The 22,610-nt window shown below is 37.7% G+C and overlaps 1 protein-coding gene across 4 annotated transcripts in view; it reads right to left on the bottom strand.

Annotated features, from left to right (window-relative positions):
* Positions 1 to 22,610, bottom strand: part of eml3 (EMAP like 3) — a 55,150-nt gene that overhangs the window by 13,364 nt on the left and 19,176 nt on the right. For 2 of the 4 annotated variants that reach the window (XM_036597736.1, XM_036597737.1), the window contains exons 2-12: positions 18,896 to 19,072; positions 17,964 to 18,075; positions 15,542 to 16,003; positions 10,838 to 10,954; positions 8,884 to 8,912; positions 5,382 to 5,411; positions 4,478 to 4,598; positions 4,007 to 4,156; positions 2,783 to 2,852; positions 2,561 to 2,671; positions 2,343 to 2,438 (exon numbers count right to left, since the gene is read on the bottom strand). In XM_036597736.1, the coding sequence (XP_036453629.1) occupies positions 2,343 to 2,438; positions 2,561 to 2,671; positions 2,783 to 2,852; positions 4,007 to 4,156; positions 4,478 to 4,598; positions 5,382 to 5,411; positions 8,884 to 8,912; positions 10,838 to 10,954; positions 15,542 to 16,003; positions 17,964 to 18,075; positions 18,896 to 19,072 (1,475 nt within the window). Of the gene's footprint in view, positions 1 to 2,342; positions 2,439 to 2,560; positions 2,672 to 2,782; positions 2,853 to 4,006; positions 4,157 to 4,477; positions 4,599 to 5,381; positions 5,412 to 5,509; positions 6,495 to 8,883; positions 8,913 to 10,837; positions 10,955 to 15,541; positions 16,004 to 17,963; positions 18,076 to 18,895; positions 19,073 to 22,610 lie in introns of those variants that run through there. The other 2 variants (XM_036597738.1, XM_036597739.1) reach the window with 2 other exon arrangements.

Raw genomic sequence — 22,610 nt, 5'->3', positions numbered from 1 at the left:
CAGAAGAACACTTTGTAACACAAGTTGTGCCTCAGACCCCTTTCCCCTAGTGGATGAATCTGATCCACCAGGGGAAAGGGGATGGGGGCCTGACCTTCTTTTTTGAGCCTGTGCGTGTGACGTTAATAGGTAAAGGTGCATGATGTGGCCCAAGAACTCCCGCAAAACTTGACCCCATACCTCAGACTTTTAAGGTATTATTTCAGACTTTACAGCGAGACTCGCAGCAGAGCACACACACACCATATTTTAGCCTGTGTTTTCCTCCTGACTCAGTAATGCTACTTCTTTCAATTTTAACAAAAATATTACATAGGACCCTAACTAACCTTTTTTTCTTGTATCTTGAGGTCCACTTATGATGTTTGTGTGAGTTTCTGTACAAAAACTACTAATAATTAGACTGTTTTCCAACCTCTCTTTATACCGTAGAAATAAACAGGCTGTTTGTTGTTACTGTGTCTAAGACTCAGGCCGATGTACACAAATAGGCTCTGTTCTGATTGGCTGCCCTGTATTGTGCCTTATTCAAAAAGCAGCCCAGGCTAAAACGCTCCTTATAGCTTCTGTGTAAACGGGTGGAGCTAAACTGCTGAAGGCTGAACAGGCGGATATATGTTAATGTGTTGGTTTTTGTGACATCACAAAAATTGCAATAAATTAAAATTGGACATTATAAATCAAACTCTTGTTTTTCCATGAAATGGGCCTTTTAAAAACGTTACCACTAGCCGAAAAGGTGCAGTTCAACACAGTTCACATCAGTTTAACTGGAGAAAATACCAGTATTATTATTTAATGCATCACAAAAATAACCGTGTATCATTATTTCGTGTGTCACTAATGGTGTGATCTAGAAAAATTTGAAAAATGTCCCAACAATTCCTTCCAAATTTTCAAATGCGTTCCAAAAAAAACTTCCAACAATGCTGTACTGTCCACATTTCCTTCTCAACAATAATTTAAAAATAAAGCCTGCTTCTTAATCTGCCCTGACATTGCCCTCAAATGACCTCATTGTGGTCATTTTTCAGTTTTATTTCCAGCACAAGCATTCTCCCCAGCATACTGTAGGGCTAGGTTCCCACCCATAGATTAAGCAAATACTCAGCCAAATCTCAGAGCTAATTCTTCACTTAGAACCCTTTTTTAATGCCAGCAATAGAATTGATGTGTGTCCAGGAAGCAGGCCCAACTGCTAAGTAAATCACCACTAGCAGTCCCTCTCTCAACACTCAACAGCTCCTTAATCATGCCATCGCATCAGAAGCATATCTTAAAACTGAAAGTGGATAAGCTGTCAGCTTTGCTTGCACAGTGTGTTTGCGCCGAGGTCCTTAATAATGTTTTCTAATGTGCATCTAGGGGGAAACTACAGAATAATTTGATGAGCAAACGTCATGACAAATGGGCCCACTACACCGAGCACTCCTACTTCTCCAACAGTAACAAACTCGCTACTAGAATGAAAACAATGAAGAAAAATGACCTCATATGAACACCCACTCCTCAGAAGCCCCCGCACTCCACCGCACAAGCGGCAGCCTAAAATATTTACGCTGTTCCCAAGGCAACCGCGCTCGGATTGCACTCGGGGACAGCTGAAATCTATGGGATGCCGGCTTCAGGACTAAAAGACGTGGCTGTACGGGTTTTCCTCTGTATCCATGCCAAGCATATGGACAGGAACGGAATCAGAAGCTGCCTATATTTTTAATTCTCTAACTGAGTACTGCACAGGGAGAGCTGCTAAAGCAATCGTGGAAATCATACTCTTAACTGCAACAGAGATTATGCAATATTGATGACTCCAACAGGATTCAAATGGAAGAGCACAGTCAGGTTTCCCTGAGGGGGCGTGCGACGTGCTATAATATTCACATTACGAACAGACTTTTAGCAGCGCTGTCACAATGACTCGATTAAGCTCAATGAAACAATTATCAATTCAAATTTACCTTCATGATAACTCAGCAGTGATCATTTTCATCTGCCCTCTCTTACAGTAATAAACTGATGCCTGATGGACTCACATATTTACATGCATTTTTGCAACATTCAGTTCAACTAGTTCATTTTTTCCAGTAAAGTATTTTGGATTATTTAAAAAGCTCTGCATGGTTTATTCCATTTTGGTCCAGATTTGTTTTTTAATTTTTCAAAGATCATTCAATTAACTGTCCCATTGCAAAATCACAATTGACATGCTTCAGGGACTTTTCAGAATTTTTCCAACCATCAATTTTCCATATAATTGTTGATTAATTAATTACTAATAAAAGTAATAGCTCCAATATTTAGCATGGCGATTTCATATAGTGAGTGTGCATGTATCTACACACCTTCACTTCAACAACTTTGGTGTTTTTGTTCCAGTCCCAGACAGACAGCATGTGCTCATTGGAGTCATCGATCACGCACAGAAACGCCCCAGCATCCTAAAACAAAATGTTCAGGATTTATAATGACACACTGGATTATAAAAATATTATAAAATAAAAATTATAAAAATAATTTCCATAGTTTTTATTTTGTATTACAACTGGCAGGCAGCACGTACCGCATTTGAAAAGGCCACAGATCCGACACCTCGCTCAAATGTGCCAAGACCAATCTGCTGCAGGGTGACTAGTGTAGTGGAGTCCCAGATGTGGACAAACGGCTGTAAAGGCTGGTTCACAAACACACACATACACACATATTAGCAATCTGTAAATGTTACAGCAGCTGAGTTCTTTAACTGGCCATGCAACTGGTTTCAAGAACATGTCTCTAAACTCACCTTGCCATCCTTATCCACACCTGCTGTCTGTCCGGACGCTATGAGCACCTTGCCTGGATGAATTGCTAGACTGCAGCGCAAGAGAAAGAACATAAATAGAAATACAAAAACACAAATATGCACAAATACAGCACTACAGGCCCATATCTTATAGTTTCCTTGTATCTTATTTTTCCTCCTGAGGTTCACTTTTCTAAAGACCACATTTGTGAGGTTTTATGTGCCAAAAACAGTAAAAATTCAATGTTAGCTGTCCATTTTCCAACCTTTCTTTATGCCTTACAATTAAACAGGCTGTTTCTGTTACTGTACTTTTAAGACTGATCTATGTAAATGAGCTCTAATCTGGTTGACTGCCCTGCTTTGTTCCTCATTCATAAAGCAGTCCAGACTGTAATGCTCTTCTAGTCTGAACCGTTTTAATCTGAACAGATGGATCCACACAGTCATTTTGTTGATTTTCTAAGTGAAAATAAGTAACACATCCTCTATAAAGAACATACTTCTACACATTTTAATGCACAATTACCGTTTATTCGCTGAATTTAACATATTTGGAAAAAAATAAAACATAAAATGTAGCCTGTGCAAAAGTTATGGCACATTTTATACTTTCTTTTATTTTTTTTTTCCAATATAACAAAAACAAAATACATCATTTGACAGGGGATGTTCAAACATTCTGCATACAACTGTATGTGAATATGTTTTAATTAAATGAAATTAAAAATTAACATTTGAAAACTGGCTATTTTTGCAGCTTAGTTTTCAAATATCTACTGTATGAATTTGAGAGTGAACAGTATGCTTTGAAACTTTAACATGTTACATGCTACATCAAACTCTTTTATTGCCAAAATATAAAGCAAGATGTTGTTCCATGGAATGCTAAATGGAGTTTATTAGATTAGTAATCAGTTCACTTGGAAAAAACTGTCACTGTTAAAACAAAACATTTTTGCTGTCATAACAAAACCATTAATTGAAATGGCAACTTTCCAGGAGAAGGAAATTACTCAAAATTAAATATTCATTATGATTCATTATGAAATGCTCACAATGTAAAGGGCAGCTGGTGTTTTTGAATGATATAAGGAAGTGAAAACGAGTTACATGGTTTTGATATGACAGTGATGAATGCAGAATGTTTAATCTTTTATAAAGGATATCATTGTGTCTTTTGTATATGTGTGTTGTTGTGTGGTGTTTCTAGTTTGAACTCACCATCGTACACAGTCTGTGTGTTTACGGTAATGCCGTTGCGTTTGTTTAGTGACGTGGTAAAGAACAACCACACAGGCTATGAAATACACCGCCTCTCCTGAGGGTAGCATGTACAAGTTCCCCCTACAGTCACGTCCTCGGTAGCCATAGCTACAGCCAGGGGGTCAAGGAATGTTAGCTGGATCAATAATGTGATGGTAATGTTGCTGTTTCTATAATACTTTTCTTTTTTCCTTTAAGTTCTATGTGTTGACTAGGTAAGCATACTGGGTACTAGGTAAACATAACACAACGGTAAATTCCAAGACAGTGTAACTAAATAACACTGACATGCCACCAGGGTCTTGCTATTAAGGTAAAAAGTAACATAGTGAACTTAAGAGACTGTAAAAGTAAGTATTATAGTTGTTTCTCACAAATATGTCAACTTAATGAAGATGGCCCTGATTGACCATGATTGACAGTGGATACACCCAATCCAGTTCCAGTTTCTCTGAGGGAAGGTCCATCTTTAGTTCATCATAGTTCTGGATGTTTGAGGGAACATACATGGTGATTGGCCGTCCACGGATGAACATTTTGATTGATTGACCTGTGAAGCAATTGCATACATAATAATGTGCATTATTATATTAAAACAAATAATGATTTAATACAAGACACATGAAGTGCCCATTTCCACTTACTTAGAGGCTGCACTACATAAAACTGTAACTAACCCAGCACAGCTTCAGCAGACATGTAAAACAGCAGTTTATATGAGAATTCAACAGAGGTCAACTATGGCACTAAACAGGAACTTATTGAGGTACAAAATAACATATATTTTACAGTATACCTTGATGTTGTCCACTAAAAGTGCACTGTCACCTTGAAATCTGAATTTCTTTGCTGATACATTTAAAAAAATAAAAAAAAATACACCCACATAAACAACTATTTTCTAATACTTTGGGTACATTTTGCAACACTCAGCATATTTTTCATCAAAATATCTTCCTTGGTATGAAGACTAGATTCAGCCTAAATAAGCTGACAATTTTCTTTTTCTAAACTACTGTTAAATGCACATATTAAAAAACTAGTGGACCCAAAAGTGGCTTTAACAGCTGAAAGGTTTGAGTGCTGAAGAGGGACATCAAAACAAGGGTATAAAATGTGTGGTGTTCGGGAATATTCCCAACGCACTGTCACACATACTGTGACATTTGACAAGCTAGATGTCCCCAAACGTTTGATGGGCAATCTACGCGTGGTCCCGTCTGTGTCTTCCTTTATTGAGTTATTAATAAATGTTGATTTATTTGGTAACAGTATGTTTTTATGTGTGACTCAATCTGTGTATTATTCTGAACAATAATAGAGAGAAGCCTACCTTGTGTTCCTCTCCTGGACCCCTGTGTTCCTGCAAAAAGGCAGAAAAACACAGATAAACTGCCTAAACAGATAAAAAGATTTACAGCAAATTACCATAAATCACACTGTGCTCCATCAGCTACTCACTCTCAGCCCTGCACCATCATTCTGGCCCAACTAGCCCAGAGCACCTTTCGGAATTGCACAGATCATAAGCAGAAGAGAAGATGGAAGAAGGAGTCAGATTTTGACTACAGAGCTTATGGGACTGTTGAATAAGTCACAGCAGGAAAGCGCATCTGTGTTCCCTGGAATGGTATGACAATAAAAACTGAGAGCCAAAAAAACACTCACACTTGGCAGACGAAGTCGACTCACTTTCCGTCAAAATAGTGACGGTGATCTGTTTGGATGTATTACATAATGCAGAGTATTTTATAATCAGGGGATTTTTATAAGAAAATAAGGCAAAAAAACAACAAAAAAAAAATCTGTAACTCTTCTAAGCACTTGTTTTTTCATACCCATTTTATCATACATTTATTAAAATCCTATCAGCCTAATCCTGGACTAATAATGGATTTTCATCCCTACTGATGGGGCACTTTAGTTCAAGTCAGGGCTCAGTGTCTGTCTAGAAAAGCCAAGCCAATGTCAATGCTGTCCCACAGACAAGCGGTCACTGAGGAAATCTGAACCTGACAACATCTCGTAAAAATGTCACTAACACTCATCAGGAATGCTGCATACTTCCAGGGCTGCCCACTCTCAAGACATTTCACGTAAAGGCGTTCGTTTCCTTTTCCCAGCGTTTCAGGATGCAGGCGACACAGATGATCTAACATATGCAAAAATGGTAGGGAACAGGCAGCACTGGAAGAACTTCTGCCATACGGCTCTGGCTCTCGTGGCCAAGGAAACAGCCATCCATCATTTCTGTCAGATAGCTATGAGTAGTGTGGTAACACACAACCAACCACAGCCAGTGAATTTCCAGCAACAGCCTGCAGTAACAAGCTCTCCTGTGTCCATTACTGCAGTGAGTAGAGCGTGTATGTGCATGTGTGTGTGCGTGTGTGTGTGTTTAACCCCTAGAATCCCAGGCTTATTAAATACTAAGGCTTGTTATTTAGTAACTGCAGGGACTTAAATGCAAACTGTTTGAGCTATTCTTACATTATAGAAGTATGTAATAAAACTTTGGGCCGTGGCCATTTAAAGGGGTTAAACGTGTCATACTGCAAGAAAAGACTTTTAATTAAAAGGTTAGTGGAGATCTACACAGACTATGATCCAGACCAGTGGTGCACAAAATGTATGTTTTGGAAGGTCACTGTGCATTGTTTGTCACGTCAAGGGCTAAAAGGACAAAAGATTAAACAAATAAAGAAAGTAGGTAGGTTTTTAAAAACATTCTTTATAATATTACACTACATTCTGTTACTAGAATACTTTAAAGATACATTTTTAAAAGAAAATGAGAACATTTCCTGTTCCTGGCCTGGCAGTAAGGAGCATGATCATGGCCTACAGGTACACTCTTAACAATAAAAAGGGGCAGAACAGGATTCTTTGGAGTCATAGAACATAGAAGAACCACTTTTAGCTTCCTAAAGAATCTTTCAGAAAAAAGTTACTAAACTGTCACGGGGTGGTATCCTCAGGGGTACGTTTTCAGTACCTTTGCTTAGGAAACAAAATTGTGCATTTCATTGTACAGTTAATTTTCTGTTCAGTAAAACATTAGGTTATAGAAAGGTAAAAAATGTACCTATTCCCAGAGAAAATAACTTATTTAAGGTACATAATCGGACCTAGTCAAAAGACCGCTGTTGCACCTTTGAGGGTATCTTTACAATGATCGTACCCTGAGAAACAAAAACGTACAAAAAAGGTTCCATACCAATTAAAAGTCTTTCCTAGAACTGAACGTTCAAGCTGAGAAGCATTTAGGAACTTTTATTTTTACGAGAGTTTATTTACGCAACTTCCAAAGCAGTTTCTTTCGCAGCAGTGTGAAACTGTCAGCTTCTCTAAGCACTGCTAAGATTATGGGTATGTTTGCAAATTAAATTGTAACCTGCACACAAACACACCCCTTTTACAGTCATATCTGTAATAGAGTGTTGCACCGTGTCGTGGCAGCCTTTACTGGCCTCTTCTATGGTTTTGACCAAAAGACAGGTGTTAGCTGGATGTTTTAATATGCGTGAATGACAGTTTGGTGGGTGATTCCCCCAAAGAAAATACTTTCTGAGTGGCTTGGTTTGTGTATAAAGACTGATTGTAAGGGCAATTCAAGTTCAAAATTCTGTCCCACATTTTAATATCACTACTAAAACATGAAGACTTTTAGTCCATAGGCAGAGCCTTACGCATTTTAGAACAGGAAAAAAGACTGCATCCCTGTCCCTCATGACCACATGGTGAGCAGTTTGAGCTTAAATCTGTTCAAAGTCTGAAAATTGGTGTGTAACATTAAGAATTGTTATTAGTGAAACACATTTTATGGAATTAAACCAAATAACTGTTCAAAGCTGTGTTTGCTAGTCATGTAATGACTAGCATTTTTGAGTTCTGCTGAAAATTTGCTAAAACTGAAATGTGGTAACCTTTCAGTAGTGTTGTGATTGTTTTAGTAGTGATAGCATGGAACGTTCAATCATTTATTTTAATAAAATAAACATAACTAAGGTACAGGGTTACTCAAAGCAAAAGAATTTAAAGTCAGTTAAAAGTCTGAAATGCATTTTCAACTCTGACTTTGAACCAATTCAGAAGAATAGTCCACATGCATAAACAAAACATCCAGACAGCACCTGTCCTTTTGTCAGAAGGTCACTCACAAAAAAGGCCATGTGTACATGAATGTAGACATAAAACTGTCTCTGACTACTGTGATTTTGAATCTAAACTCAAACAACACTGACATTCTCAAAAACCTATCAGAACTTATTTCAGTTTTCTAACGCGCTTACATTTAAAGGCTTGTCAAGGGCTATGTCAATTCAATTACTTGAAACATCAAACTTTCAAGCTGTTAAAAGTTTCCTTGAAATGTGATGTGCCAAGAAAAACCTCCCGGCAATTTTACTTGGGGCTGATATATCAGCCAACCAAATATGTCTGCCTACTGAGGGAACAGTGATTGGGGTTAAAAGCGGTCGTTTAACAGATTTTCAAGGAATTATGTCAGTATTCCCAGGTCAACCACAATTACTCAGCAACTGAATACACCCAAAGGTAAATGAGTATAGAAGGAATGGGTATTTTTCCTGGAGCGCCACGTGCTAAGATCCTGCCTGTGCACAGAGCGTGTGTCGCTAAAGACAGGCGAGACAGATGACAGTGTATGTTTATGAAAGTGTGGAATGAAGTCATTTCCAGATGAGCTGCAGTGGACTAATGCAGACCAAGAAGCCAGCGCTGGGTCAGGACCCAAACGGGCTGTAAATCAGCATGTGTTTCATTACATGGTTGAGGCACGTGTGAGGAGAAAGAGTTGTGAGAGTTTTTATTACCTGTGCTTGCAAGAAGGTCTTTAGCTCGGCTGTCAAAAAAATCAAAACAAGAAAAAAACATAGTCAGTGGTCCAGATCGTCTTATTGGTTGGGCAAAACAATAGAATTTACAGCTTTACAACAAAAGAATGACTTATTTTATAAAACATCTAAAGCAAGGGCGGTCACTCTTGCTTTTTGTGGGGCCGAAGTGTAATGTCTGTAATAGCCCAAAGAGTAGAGGCAGGTGATATGACAAAAAATGTAATCCTGAAACTTCGAGAAGTTTTTATAATAAAGAAATGCCATTAAAAACTATGAATACAATTATTTGTTTTTTAATGTTTACACATTGTGCTGCACCAAATCCAATTATACAGGGCTAATTATGCTTTCTTTGTAATAAAACACGCAGTTGGGAAGTGTCTTTAAGCATTGATGATATCCATGATATGCACAGAAAAGCATATTGTGACTTACTGTTAAATAATTTATCATGGAAACAAAAATATTGTCATGTTGCCCAGCCCTAGCTGAGAGCCAAGAAAGACAAAACAGCTAGCTAGTAACTCGTTAGCTTTACGTTTAACATGTTGGCGGTATACATGGTGTAACTGTATTCTTTAATACTTCAATGGACTCTTTACATATAAGACACACTGAGTAAAAGAAATTCTTCACACTAGTGGTCTCTAAATCTCCTAAGTGTCTGGGCACTACTGCCTGTTAGACTCTTGTAACTGCTAGCTACATATGTGCTGCAGTCAATGACAGATGTAAGATGTCAAGGATCACAGATTTTTACATTACATAACATGTATTACTACTAAAAGTACTTAAAAACATTTTTACGTTTTAATAGCAATGCAACAATCATGAATGCCTTTTTTTGCTGATCTTTATTAGCCTTTTGTAAACCCGAAGCTCACACTGTATGGGCTAAATGAACACATTAACTTTCTATTAGCCACAACATAAATAGCATCGCATGCTCTTTCATGAGCCAAACTGCTATTTTAAACGTTTAAATGACTAAGGTGTTTATTTAAACAACACAATATGAGATATAGGGCTATATTTAAAGTAAGCAGTGGCTGCCTATTTAGCACAATAAGTCATGCATGAATATGCTACAACATTTTAGTATATGTGTATCGGCAGCATTTAAATACAGTGTGATTGCACTTACCTGCCTTATTTACCTGTCATTATTTAAATAACTGCAACATGACAGATAAAAATAATAAATGCTGATGTGTTTGGAGCAAAAATTGTCAACTCCAAACTTTGCCTACTCCAATCATGCATAACTAATTTAAAAAAGAAACACTGAAACTAAAATATATAAAAATACATACAAAAAAAACAACTGAAAACACGTTTCCTTATTGTTTCCTTATTGACTGCTCATGGGGTTACGCAACTTTGGGTAGGCCTGCTTTAGAGGAACATCTCATCTCCATGCTGAACACTATTGCACATAAATGGAATTAGATGGTATTTAAATGGGTTGGAATGAAGAGAAAGAGGAAGGTCACAAAGAAATTCCAAAGTCTTGCCATCTTTTAATCATTTTCATCATCATGAATGTAGAGAATATTTTTAAAAAGCCTCTAGTAATCCATCTCTGTGATGTATTTTGAATGAATATGATTACTAGATTTAATGAATACGACTACTATACATCATTACTACATTTTCTAGCTTTGAATTCTTTTAATTACTGTCTCAGGACAATTCAGACTACAATGAATAGATGATTATTTAAAAAATAATTATCAGGAAACAAAAGCTTTTTTCATGTTGCATTCAAAACCCCACAACCCCAGCAACTACATTTTAAGTGCCTTTTTGTAAGAATGTCCTTCATCAAATATTTCACAGCCCATTCAAGGCCATCCAAAGCTTCTAAGTGGCATTAGAGCAATGTTAAAAGAAATGATCAGTACTGAATCTATCACATGGATTGACTCACCCCTCCAGGCTTGGGGAACGGGTGAGCAGATTGGTGGAGGATGCTGCTTTCTTAGGCATTCTCTGTTTGGTCTTGTCCTGGGTGTCCTTGCTTAGTTTCTCACTATTTCTCCGCATCCTACATACAAAAGCCAATGATCAATCTCTATATGACATATGACTTACAGGGGAATTCCACCATTTTTTTTAAATTGCTGCATTCATAAGATGTCCACAAAGTCCTTCAAAGTGGTTTGATGTGAAATACTTCATTCTACGGAAACTTATCAAGCCAAAATTGTCCATAGATGGTGATGGTAGCCAGATGTCTGAAGTGTCTCTAAAAGATACCTCAGACAGATTTTATATGGAATGGTATTAAATGTGCTGCCTGAGGCCTGAGACATTGTTTTACAATCATTCTGAGAGGAGGCTCTGGCTATATCTGGGTTGTTGACATCCCCTGGTTCCTATCACCACCACAGTAAAGAAATCTGAACCATTTCACATCAAAGCACTTTGAATGGCTTTGTTTACATCTCAACAATCAAATTCCCCTTTTAGAGTAATAGCACAGTGAAAAATTCTACTTTACACATTCATATCATATAGTGAGTCCACATAAACAAGTCTATTTGAGATTGCTCACCAACTCAACACATTTCCAGGCAGGTATGAAGTGTGTGATGATTTAGGCATGCAGATGCTAATTAGCAACAGCATAAGCATCCTCTACTTCCATTACATCAGCCTTGTAGCTCCAGTGCAAAAATAAAGAAGCAAGCTTCTGACACAAAAAAAATACTTTTAACTACATTTTGAGATAAGTTAACATTGTGTAAATTTAATTTATAACCAAACTATCACTTTAATCATTTATGTAGTCACTGCAGGCAGCTTAGATTTATATAGAAGTAGGTTTTACACGTGCACAAACACATAGCAGCAGTGAACAGGATGTATCTGAAAGCATCACAGCACATCATTATCATCATCATCAGTGCTAAAGCAAGTATCATGTTCCACTCTCTCAATCAGTTAAGAGGACATCAACAGAACGCAGATGTAGAGTGATCGTACTGTTTCGGCACAACACGAGTGCATTTTAACACTCAATATGCGATGTGAGTGGGTGTGAGCGTATGTGCGCTCAGGGGTTGTTTCCTCTAAAACACACCCCGTTTCCTGTTCCTCTAAAAGCTCCATACGTTCTCCAATAAAAGAAACACGGAAGAGGAAACAGCAGCGGTCACCACTGACGTTAGTGGCAACAGACAAAGAAGTGAAACTTGTTTGATGGGGCATCGTCTTCTGCGTAAAAGACTTTTCACACCTGTCTGAAACTGCACGATTTAAATGATACTATGTTAATGAACTTGCTTTTAAAGGAGCATCTATAAAGTGAATAGATGTATGTACAGCATAGGGCTGCATTAACAATCGTATTTTTATTGTCATTGCAATATATGAGTTTCCACGATGACCACATACATTACATTACATGTGCAGCGCAAGAGCGATGCAACTAGATTGGCAGGAACGCAGCGTTTGGAGCCGCATCCAATGTTAGAGCAGCGATGCACTACCCTAAACTAGGCTTGAAATTGGTCTCCTACATGTAGAGTGACTTAACCACTGTGTTGTGTGTAAAATATGCAAAGCAGTAATGGCTACTGTCACAACAAACCTGCATCACCATAAGTAGCTGTTTAAGGAAATAATTATATTTCATTGTTTTTGCAGGACATAGGAAAAAAGATATATAGAAAGATTTTTATTTGTTTTTATTGGTCGATATAGAAAAAAGCATTTATTATTTATATTTCACACTTTCTGCAAAAGGGCAGAAGTGCCTTCAATGGGACAATGGATTGCACAGCTAAAAAAACACTGCACTTAAAGGGAAGTATATGCTAAAGGATAAACGTTATCTGTTTCAAAAGATCTGGAACACTCTGGTTTCTTATCTCCTAAAATGTTTGTGGGTAAGGTTAACTGTCCATTCAGATGCTTTGTAAGTAATAAGGTTGCAGCATGGGGAGGGTTTTGTGTTGGAATGTTTGTCTCTCCTATGCTTTATACTCTTATTTATGTTATGTTATGTTAAGTATTCATGTAATATGTTGACATGTTTGCAAATCGCTGCTGTCTGAACAAAACCTTGTATCTCCATTTTTGTCATTTTTTAGTTTTTGACATCATTTGAAACTGCCTGTTGTCCTTTATGTTGTGTTTAAATTTCATGATGAATGGACCAAAAGAAGTGGCCCAGGATGACTTGGGGAAATGTCTGGCTCCACTGACTTGCATTAAAAGTAAAGTATATTTTTTTTCCTTCTCCTGTAAAGTTACCATTTGGAGATATGAGGTTTTGTTCCAACAGTAGCGATATATTAAACAGGGAAGTACTGAAAATGAGTACTGTACTTGTTGCACACCCAGTCAGAGACACACTATCTACAATCATACAAACAGAACCAGTGTGATCCATGATGTGATTTAATAATTAGGCCAAAAATAGAATTGACACAATTTTCCCCTTATCCCAAATATAGTCGATCTGCCAAGCAATGTTAAGGGTCTGAAGTTTGTTTCTTCATTTTTGCACTGGAGCTACGAGGCTAATGCAGATAATGAGTAATGGAAGTTTATAGCCACAAGTTTAGCACTGTGCTAATTGCATACATAAATCACATACTTGTCTCAAAGTGCACCAACTTGTTAAGTAATCTGAAACAGACTTGTTTTTCTATAGATAATTCTTGTTCAGTGCCCTTCTGAATAGTAACATCTCTGATAGGTATCAGGCCACACATACACACAGACACACAAACACAAACACACACAAAAAAATTAATGGTACAAATGTGGTTCGTTAAATCAAGAAATATTCATAATAAGATCGCCAAAAGTTATGCATGCAGGAAGAAGAGATCATGAAATTCGGTTAATCAAAAACATGATTAGAATGTATGTGCATATCATCAGGTTAAGATTAAGTACAACTTGATTGGGTTAGTATGATTTCAAACAGAATCTGAAAACAGCAATGCCCAGCAGTCATAAAGCTTTTGTTAAAGTTTGTACCAGTCCAAGATGCAAGCATATTGTACCCTCTGGCTTGTCTCTTTTGGCACTAAAATTTACTAAAATGTTGGGAAAGGCACTTCACCAATTCAGCTAAATAACACTATAAAGAAAAAATCATTTCCATCCTCTTCACACCAGCTAAGGCTTGAGCAATGACTTCATCTACTCTATAAACTCCGGCAGATCACGGGTGCTGTTGACGGTGTGTGTTTCCTGAGGCCTAGAGGCCTAACCCTGCACTAATTTCTCATGTATACACTCCAATGATCTCAAATGGTGCTCTTGTCCATCACATTTTCCACTGAATCTAATTATTCACTCACACATCTCTCAACACTGAAGTGCGGTCAAATACTCCTAATCATCCACACACTCTGTATCATAAACAGCCTCCAGATTCACACATAACATTGGCATCGTCCCTAAAAAAACTCGATGCCAAACAGTTTCCAGTGTAGAATCTTCTCTGATATGACATCCTGACTGACAGAGCCTGTCTATAAAAGCTGCATGTATCTTCAGAAATCTAATTACAAGTGTCTTGTCACATTTTACAAATTTACACCCGGTAGTTAGAGAAAGACTGTTTTTACAGCTCTTTCAAACTTGCAGCATACTCAACAACTTCCAATTAGGCTTTCAACGGACTCCACACACTATACTTATCCTCGTCCATATATAGCAACAAGCTCTCCCTAAAAGAAGGGCAGGGCTGGCCTCTAATAACTGATTAACCTTGGCCCCGGACTAAGACTATTACATATTATGGCTTTCTGATAAAGCCTAGCTGTGGACTATAACAGTATGTTAGTGGGGACTCTGCATTCACAAATATTTTCCCTCTAGGCGCAATCATTCTGCACAGAACCAGCCTAAAACTTAAGATTCATTCATATTAGTTTTCAGCCCAAAATGGGACTTAAAGTCTTAAACCATAGGCTTTATTATTCAAACAGAAATCTTAAGGCTTATTACTTTTACTACGTTACTATCACAACAAGTATCATTAACCTAAACTGCCTACATTGTATAAAAAAAATGAATCTTAGCAAAATAAACCTTAAATTGTGTTTGTCTCTAACATTTCATTTTGAGATTGCTGTACAAATATAACACATCAGATAATTTAATTTATTTCCAGATGCTTTTACTTGTTTTAAGTAATTTTATCTGGTAAAAGAATAATTCCTTAGACCAATAATTTTGCCTCTTTCATTTAATAATGCAGACAATAAATTATTTGCCAGTAGAATGAGACATTTTCACCAGATAAAATGACTTAAAACAAGTATCTTTAGAAATAAGTCAATTAGTATGATAATATGTTTACAACAATCTTAAAATGAAAAATATTAGACATAGTGATTTGATTTAACAATATTTTTACTTGCCAAGGTATCATTTTTTGCAGTGTAACTACTAAGAAACTAATACGTAAAGGATGCCGTTATGAGAGTGAGGAAATCTAGACCTGAAGAACCTAAAGAATAATCTTGGAAAATAGCAATGTCCTCTAAGTGGTACAACTCAGACTTGCAGGAGCATGAGTAATAGGGTTAGAATCAGAACCAAGCCCAGAAGCAGTGACGACATGCAGTGAAGAATGAGGTCAGTTTGATCGGCGGTTTGAACGCACAGTGTCTTCTCGCCCTCCATAATGGGGGACAGAGGTCCAGTGTGGGGGCTGCTGGAAGGCTCTTTAGGGGGCGCTGGAGAGCTGGAGGTTGGTGTTTGTGGGGCTGAGCCTTGGCTTTCTTCACTGCTTTTGCTCTGCTGCTGCTGAAGAGTTCTGATACTGGTGGGCTGGATGGGCTCCTCCACCACAGAGCGCCAGCTTCTGTCCTTCTCTCGCTCATCTTCGTTGTTCTCTTCTTCCTGCGTCTCCTGGTGGAGCTTATTCAGCGCCTCCTCCATCAGGGAAACTCCTTCTGGAAGTGCATCCTCCAGACAGAGGCTCTTGGAAGCGGCCAGTGGCGTCCTCACAGACTCAGGGGTCCAGGGGTCAGTTTGTGTCGACCTTTCACTAGTGCCTGCTTTCAGGCTGGGCACGGAGTGGGCTCTACTGCCCTCCCCATTCTCAGTTGAGTTTGAGACATGGCTGAAGACACACAATCATAAAACCCATCATGAAATAGATAGATAGATATAAAACACATGCAAGGCTGCATGTATATAAAATGTATACATACATTTTAAAACTGAAAATGACACTAGCACAGCAACTAACAACCATTTCTATAATTGAAATCTGTCGATTATTATTTATTGAGTGAACCACAGTGCCTTCTGCCGTTTCCTCTTACATTGTCCCAGCGACAGTGCCACTGTAGTAACCGTGGTGGTCCACCTTGTCATCCATTTAGGTTATGTCATTAGGTACCATTTACCTTCTGCAATGATAGCTTATTTAACATATTATTTTATTTATGAGCTTATTTCATCAAGTGATAGACGCCAACCTCCGAGCTTGCTAGTGATCACTGCAGTCACTAGACTGCCACTGTTCCATTTATGCAATTGGTGACTTCTTCTTTTACTGTTACTGCAACAACAGAAGCCAAATAAACCCCTACGCTTCCTACAGTGTACTGCAATCTGTTAGAATGACCAGAGATATCAGATGAACCATACTGAGCACTCTAGAGCACTTTCGCTTTTAAGTGGGTGATGTGATGCACATTTTTTGTATAATGGACACGGGCGACGACTAACATACTTTGCCAGCCCAAGCTAACACTTTCACTTATTTTTCTCCGTTGATAAGGCTGTGAAACTGGAAACAGTGGGCTGCTAACAGGTTTGGAGTAAGCACAGGACTAGAACTCAAGTCCCAGATCGATCATAAGACTCCACAATATGTCTCGTGGTGTCTCATGCACTGAGGCAAAAACAAGCAAGTGAACTAATTGGACATGACAGTGTTAGAGAGAACTGTCCATTTCAACAAAAATCCCTCTATGACACTAAACAGTATAACTCACATTTACCAATGTATTCCCAGAAAAAAGTAAACATTGCAAAAGATGGAATGTCCCTTTGAAGAGAAGTATGACATATTTATAACTACCAAGAATAACAAGAAATCAGCTTGTCCTCAGTTTATCACATTAAAACCTTCAAGGCTATGTTATGTAGGATCTAACACAGCAATTATGCACCAAATGTCATGATCCTGTGTTTACAGAACATGGCCATAAATCTAATACCTTTGACAATATGTACATAATAAGCCTTTGTAGCCTAGAGCGTCAGGTTACGTTTTATTTGGCTGTTTGAGGCACTGCTTGAATTTTACATGTACATTCAGAACTCCATCTAAAGTGATTATTTTCAACTTGTGATTATTTTTTAGATGTTTTAACCTTTGCTTTTTAATTTTTAAACATCAAATCGGATTGTACTGAAGCAGAGTTTAAAGGCTTTGGCTAACTGCGGGTCTGCCTCCTCTGTCTCCTTCAATAATAGCACCATTGAATATTGCTCACAAAAGGACGGCATTTTCTTCCAAACCAAGCAAGCCAGAAACACCACTGAGCATTTACACGAAACCACAGTCACATGGCACACAAGTTTTCTCTCGCTCTCCTTCTTTCACTGGAAGTTGTTTGGTTGTCCCAGGCTAAAAGTGTGCCAAGGAATGTTGTGCCGTTTCTTTGTTGTCACTAAACGTGTGGGCGGGCGTCTTGCATTTCTCACAACTGTGCTTCAGTTCTACTTGAGCAACTCGTATCTCCAGGGAAGCGTAACAGAAAGAAGCTTTGGTAAGATCATGGCTGTTGAGTAGCAGTTCTGACTTCAAACAAATCGATTTAACACTGTATTGAATGAACATGCATCACATTTACAGTAACCAGCTTCTTACATTTGACCTATATTTGATACCAGTCACACAGTGAGTGCCACTAGCAATTTATATTTACACAAATGTTTAAGGATCTTACAGAACTACATAATTCTCATAACACAATGAGGGAAAAGTCTGGGAGACTAATAGTCTGCAAATCAGGAGTAAAGTAAAAAGCACTACAGTAATCAGGAGCTCCTGTGCCCAATAGTACCTGTTGACTGGGTGATGCAGACCGTCCAGAGAGCTGGTTGAGAGCCTACAGGGTTTGGAGAATCCATCGACGGAAAAAGACTGATTCAACACTCGAGCTGCACCAGGGTTCACTGAGGTCACACACAGACACATACACACACATATTTGTATTGCCATATGTATCATTTCTGATTAAGTTCAGCAAAATAGTAGGCCAAATATTAATTAACAGTAGGGGTGTAAAAATCCATAGATGTATCGTGATATATCAGTCTGAAGGTGGCTGCATCAAATCTGGAAAATCATAAGTGATTATAGCATGTAGTTGATATAATTCTTGGGCTACTTTCCATGTGACAATTCCCAAAAAATCCTTGATGTATTGTTTTTATTATCTACATTTCACTACTGTAAATTGTTCCTACAGCACATTAGCATTATTCTCACAAAACAGCCTTAAACCATGTCCATGAATATATCCATATCCAACGTGAGTTTCAAAATCGTCAGGCAGATAAACAATATTAATATAATTTAGTAGATCAGTTGGAGTTCTGTTTGGCACAGCAAACAATTTACATTCTTCATTTTTTATTTCTAAAGTTCTTACATTTTTTACCTTATGTACATATCTACATATCCATTTCTCATTACCTTTTCTCATAAAAACCTTGATGCTTGTGACTGTGTTGCCATAATGTATTTTCTATACATATTTTAATAATTAGCTTTAAAATACTTAGCCTGACAACAGCACACAGATTACAAAAAAGAAAAGGTTGGTTAAAAAAACATTACACATTTATTCTCAAATCATTTAAATGGGAAAATGTTACTAAAAATCAATTAACATTTAATAATAAAGGAAGAAAAATGTAATCAATAACTGGCAAGTCTTGCCAAAAGAACGCACATATTCATATATTAAAGTAACTATACAGATGTTCTTACCAGCAATTAGCTGCTGCTTAAGTAGTGGAATCTGCTGGTCGTGGAGGCGGAGCTTGCGTAACGCATCGGCCAATGAAGACTTGAGCAGCGTGATCTCATCTTCTTGCGCCTGCAGCCGCACCTCCATTAGAGAGAGCCTGTCTGGAAACTCTGCACTGCTCCCAGCCGACACATCATCTGCACAAATACATACAAGCAGTCAGCACCTGCCTTCCCAAACACATCGCTTTGAAAGCTACAAGATATCAGCGTACGCTCAGGGTGATGGTCTTACAGTGATTCACTGCACTATGATGGGTTTGGAAACCAGAAAACATGAAACACGGCCAAAGCAGACACTGCAAATATCATTAACTCTCATACAGAACCGAACAGGATAGTCAACACCTGCAGAGAGTCAGGGCATATTAGAGCTTAACACCGCACTATATTCAATTCAATCAACTCATGCACTATTCAGTACATAATGTTTGCTGTATATTAATCTGGGGGACGATTGTAGAATCAGTACCTTAAAAACATTATACAGTGCATTAAAAAATGTATAAATGTTGGGTTGTATCTAAAAATATTCAATACAACGTTTTTTTTTATAAAAAAACAGGCTTAGATTATATTGAATAAAACCCAAATCTAAAGACTACAGTTTTGGAGTTTTTAATTCAGATAAAACAAAAAACAAAATTTGTGACAGCAAATGTGTACATGAGTCAGGGCCTGTATTTTCTTGTGTGCGTAGGTTCATCTTACAGTAGGGGAAGCATTGAGCCTATTAAAAAATCTGATAATGATGTTTTATGATAATATTCAATAAGAACAAAAAATAATTCTTGGACTGTTTCCCAAAAAATGCTTGATGTATTGCTTTCATTCTTTATATTTCACTACTTTGAAAATATTGTTCCTCATCACGCTTGGGTTGTTCTCATGAAACAGCTTTAAACCATGTCTATAAATATTTATGTGTCAAAATCATATCGCAGATAAACAATATTTAGATCATTTAGTAGATCGGTTGGAGTTCTATATGGCATTTTCGTGTGTGATAGTTTATTTTACAGAGGGGGGAGCGTAGAGAATCAAACAAATCTGATTATGATGTTCTGTTAATTGATTAATTGAATCAAAAATCATTTAAGAATTTATTTATATAATTTATTTTTTGCGTAAGATTCTGTGCTTATATGTACTTATACAAAGAAATTCCAGATGGATCTAGTTTCACAATGCTCTGAGCCAGCAAAGTGTAGGTGTTGTTTGAAGTTTGGGTGACTATATAAAGCATTCAGAGTCCTCTTAGTTCATTACATCAATCACTCCCTGCCACCAAAAGGGCAGGGCTTTGCTTCTTTTGCAGTCTTTGGTGGCAGCCGCTTAATGTAAATCAGCACTATAGGGGTTTTGCTTCTGGCCATGACTAAGCTCATCAGCATTTCTGTGTTTCTGTTAAAGCAGGTCCACCAAACAAGGGAACAAATCCACAATGTCTCTTTTCATAACTTTTGACAAGATAAATGGGGGGTAGTTATTTCTGAATAATTCTGGTTAGTATCAACAACATAAGAGCTACAGTATGTGTCACTGGCTGAATGATTCTGAATAGGGTTAAATACAGGAAAACTAAACAGTAAATGTTCTTTCTGGAAATCTGTATTCTCTCTGGTTAGCATTTATAACACTGTATGAAGTTTTCTTTGGTGTAATTTTAGGAAAAGCAAAATAGAACAGTCCAACCAAAACATGCTTCATTAACTTTATTAATGCAAACTAAAAAATCTCCTAATAAAGTGATCTATTTGGAAATTGTTATTAATACTGCCCAGCACTATGACACCTCTTCCAGGAAATAATACAAAACTAGACTAAACACAACATAAGCCCCCTGAGGCTGCAGCATTTATGATGAAATTCAGCTCTAAACAGCACAGCTGCAACTATGGAATGTAAGTTTTACACTGTGTGAGAAAAGTTGCAGCAACCAACGCATTTCCAAGAAAAGCTCACTCCACCTCACGACAGCAAACACCAATCCCAGCTGACTTTTCCATAGGTGTGGTGTTATTATTCGCATAAACTGAACAAACTAGCACAGCTTCATGACACTTTCAGTGCTTTCCAACACAAACTCCTCCACTCGACCCAACCCTGACTCTTCCTTTGATTTTATCACTTTCTACTGTCAGCTTGTTTTGTTACACAACAAAGTCTATCAATCTGACAGGCTGTCTCTTCAGCTAACCCTTTACTGACTGCAAAACACAACACTTCAAATAATAATCAACTTTCACCTGAAACAGTCCATTAATAAAGACATTTTTGGTGTTCAGAGTGTACTTCTTTAGTTTTGCACTGGATCTACAAGGTTAAAGCAGCTAGATATTAGACCAGCCACCATCGTGCAAACTGCATGCCTAAAACATCACACACTTGCCCCAAACTTCACTGAGTTAAGTAATCTTAAATAGACTTGCTTAGCTGGTTTCTGACAACGTATGACATAAACCTACTACAAAGGTTTAGACAAAATTCAGGCGTCAAGATGGCTGCTACTACTGTTTTTGGTAAGTGATGTACACTTCATTAAGAGCATCTCCTTGTTTTTACACTCACTGTCCATTTTATCAGCTCCACGTATCATACAGACGCACTTTGTAATTCTACAATTACAGACAGTAGTCCATCTGTTTCTCTGCATACTTTGTTAGCCCCCTTTCACCCTGTTCTTCAAGGGTCAGGACCCCCACAGGACCACCACAGAGCATACTGCAGTGTGTTAGTGTGTGTTGCGCTGGTATGAGTGGATCACACACAGCAGTGCAGTATCAGAAACCAAGTTTATATGAGATTACTGAACAACGCGATGTAGTGCAAGAAGATTTAACCCTTTAAATGGGCAGGGACCCCGGCGCACCCAAAGTTTCATTACATACTTTTATAATCTAAGAACAGCTCAGCAAGTTTGCTGAGGTCCCCGTAGGTACTGGATAATAAATCTAAGTATGTAATAAGCCTGGGAATTTAAGGGGTTAAACATGCAGTCTGCATGTAACTAACAGCTATATATTTTAATTATCTGGCTTCATTAGGGATGCACTGATGCCACTCTTTCCCATCCGAAAGTGATACCTGATACTTGATACCTATACTAACTCTACAACCTAACTAGTTTATAAATCCTGATATTTATAAAAGGTAATGATATTTATATAGTTCTGCTTGACTAATGTTTTATTTTGGTAAAGACTGTGCTTGTGGTCACTAATAAAATATATCAAACTCAAAAGAACTGCATTTACTCATTAGTATATAAATCCTGTTCAGATACAATATTTAACTAGTATTTACTATTACATTATTAATAATAAGAACCATATTTAACAACTGAAGTAAAAGCAAAACATTTTTTTATTCTGCAAAATAGTTAAGAACAGAACTAAAAAATACATGGATAAGCTTGTGGTCTGCACACATAAGCATGTAGCAGCTTTTCTGGCTCTGCAAAAATGGTGCTGAACATTGTTTCGCATCTGAATTTCTCAAGTAATTTGTCTCATACATGCAGCCTGTTCACTCCTGCCACATGTCTGAGTGTTAGATTCTGCTGGAGTTCGGTAAATATTTCTCATTCAAGCTGTCAGCAGCAGTGGTTGAGTTGTGGATTTCTTGGCTTTACTGAAGCAAAAGACCGCAAGACCCCACTGCTGCGTGATGCAAC

Source organism: Colossoma macropomum, unplaced genomic scaffold, assembly GCF_904425465.1.
Source record: "Colossoma macropomum unplaced genomic scaffold, Colossoma_macropomum, whole genome shotgun sequence".
Lineage (NCBI taxonomy): Eukaryota > Metazoa > Chordata > Actinopteri > Characiformes > Serrasalmidae > Colossoma > Colossoma macropomum.
This window is presented reverse-complemented; position numbering and strand designations above follow the sequence as displayed.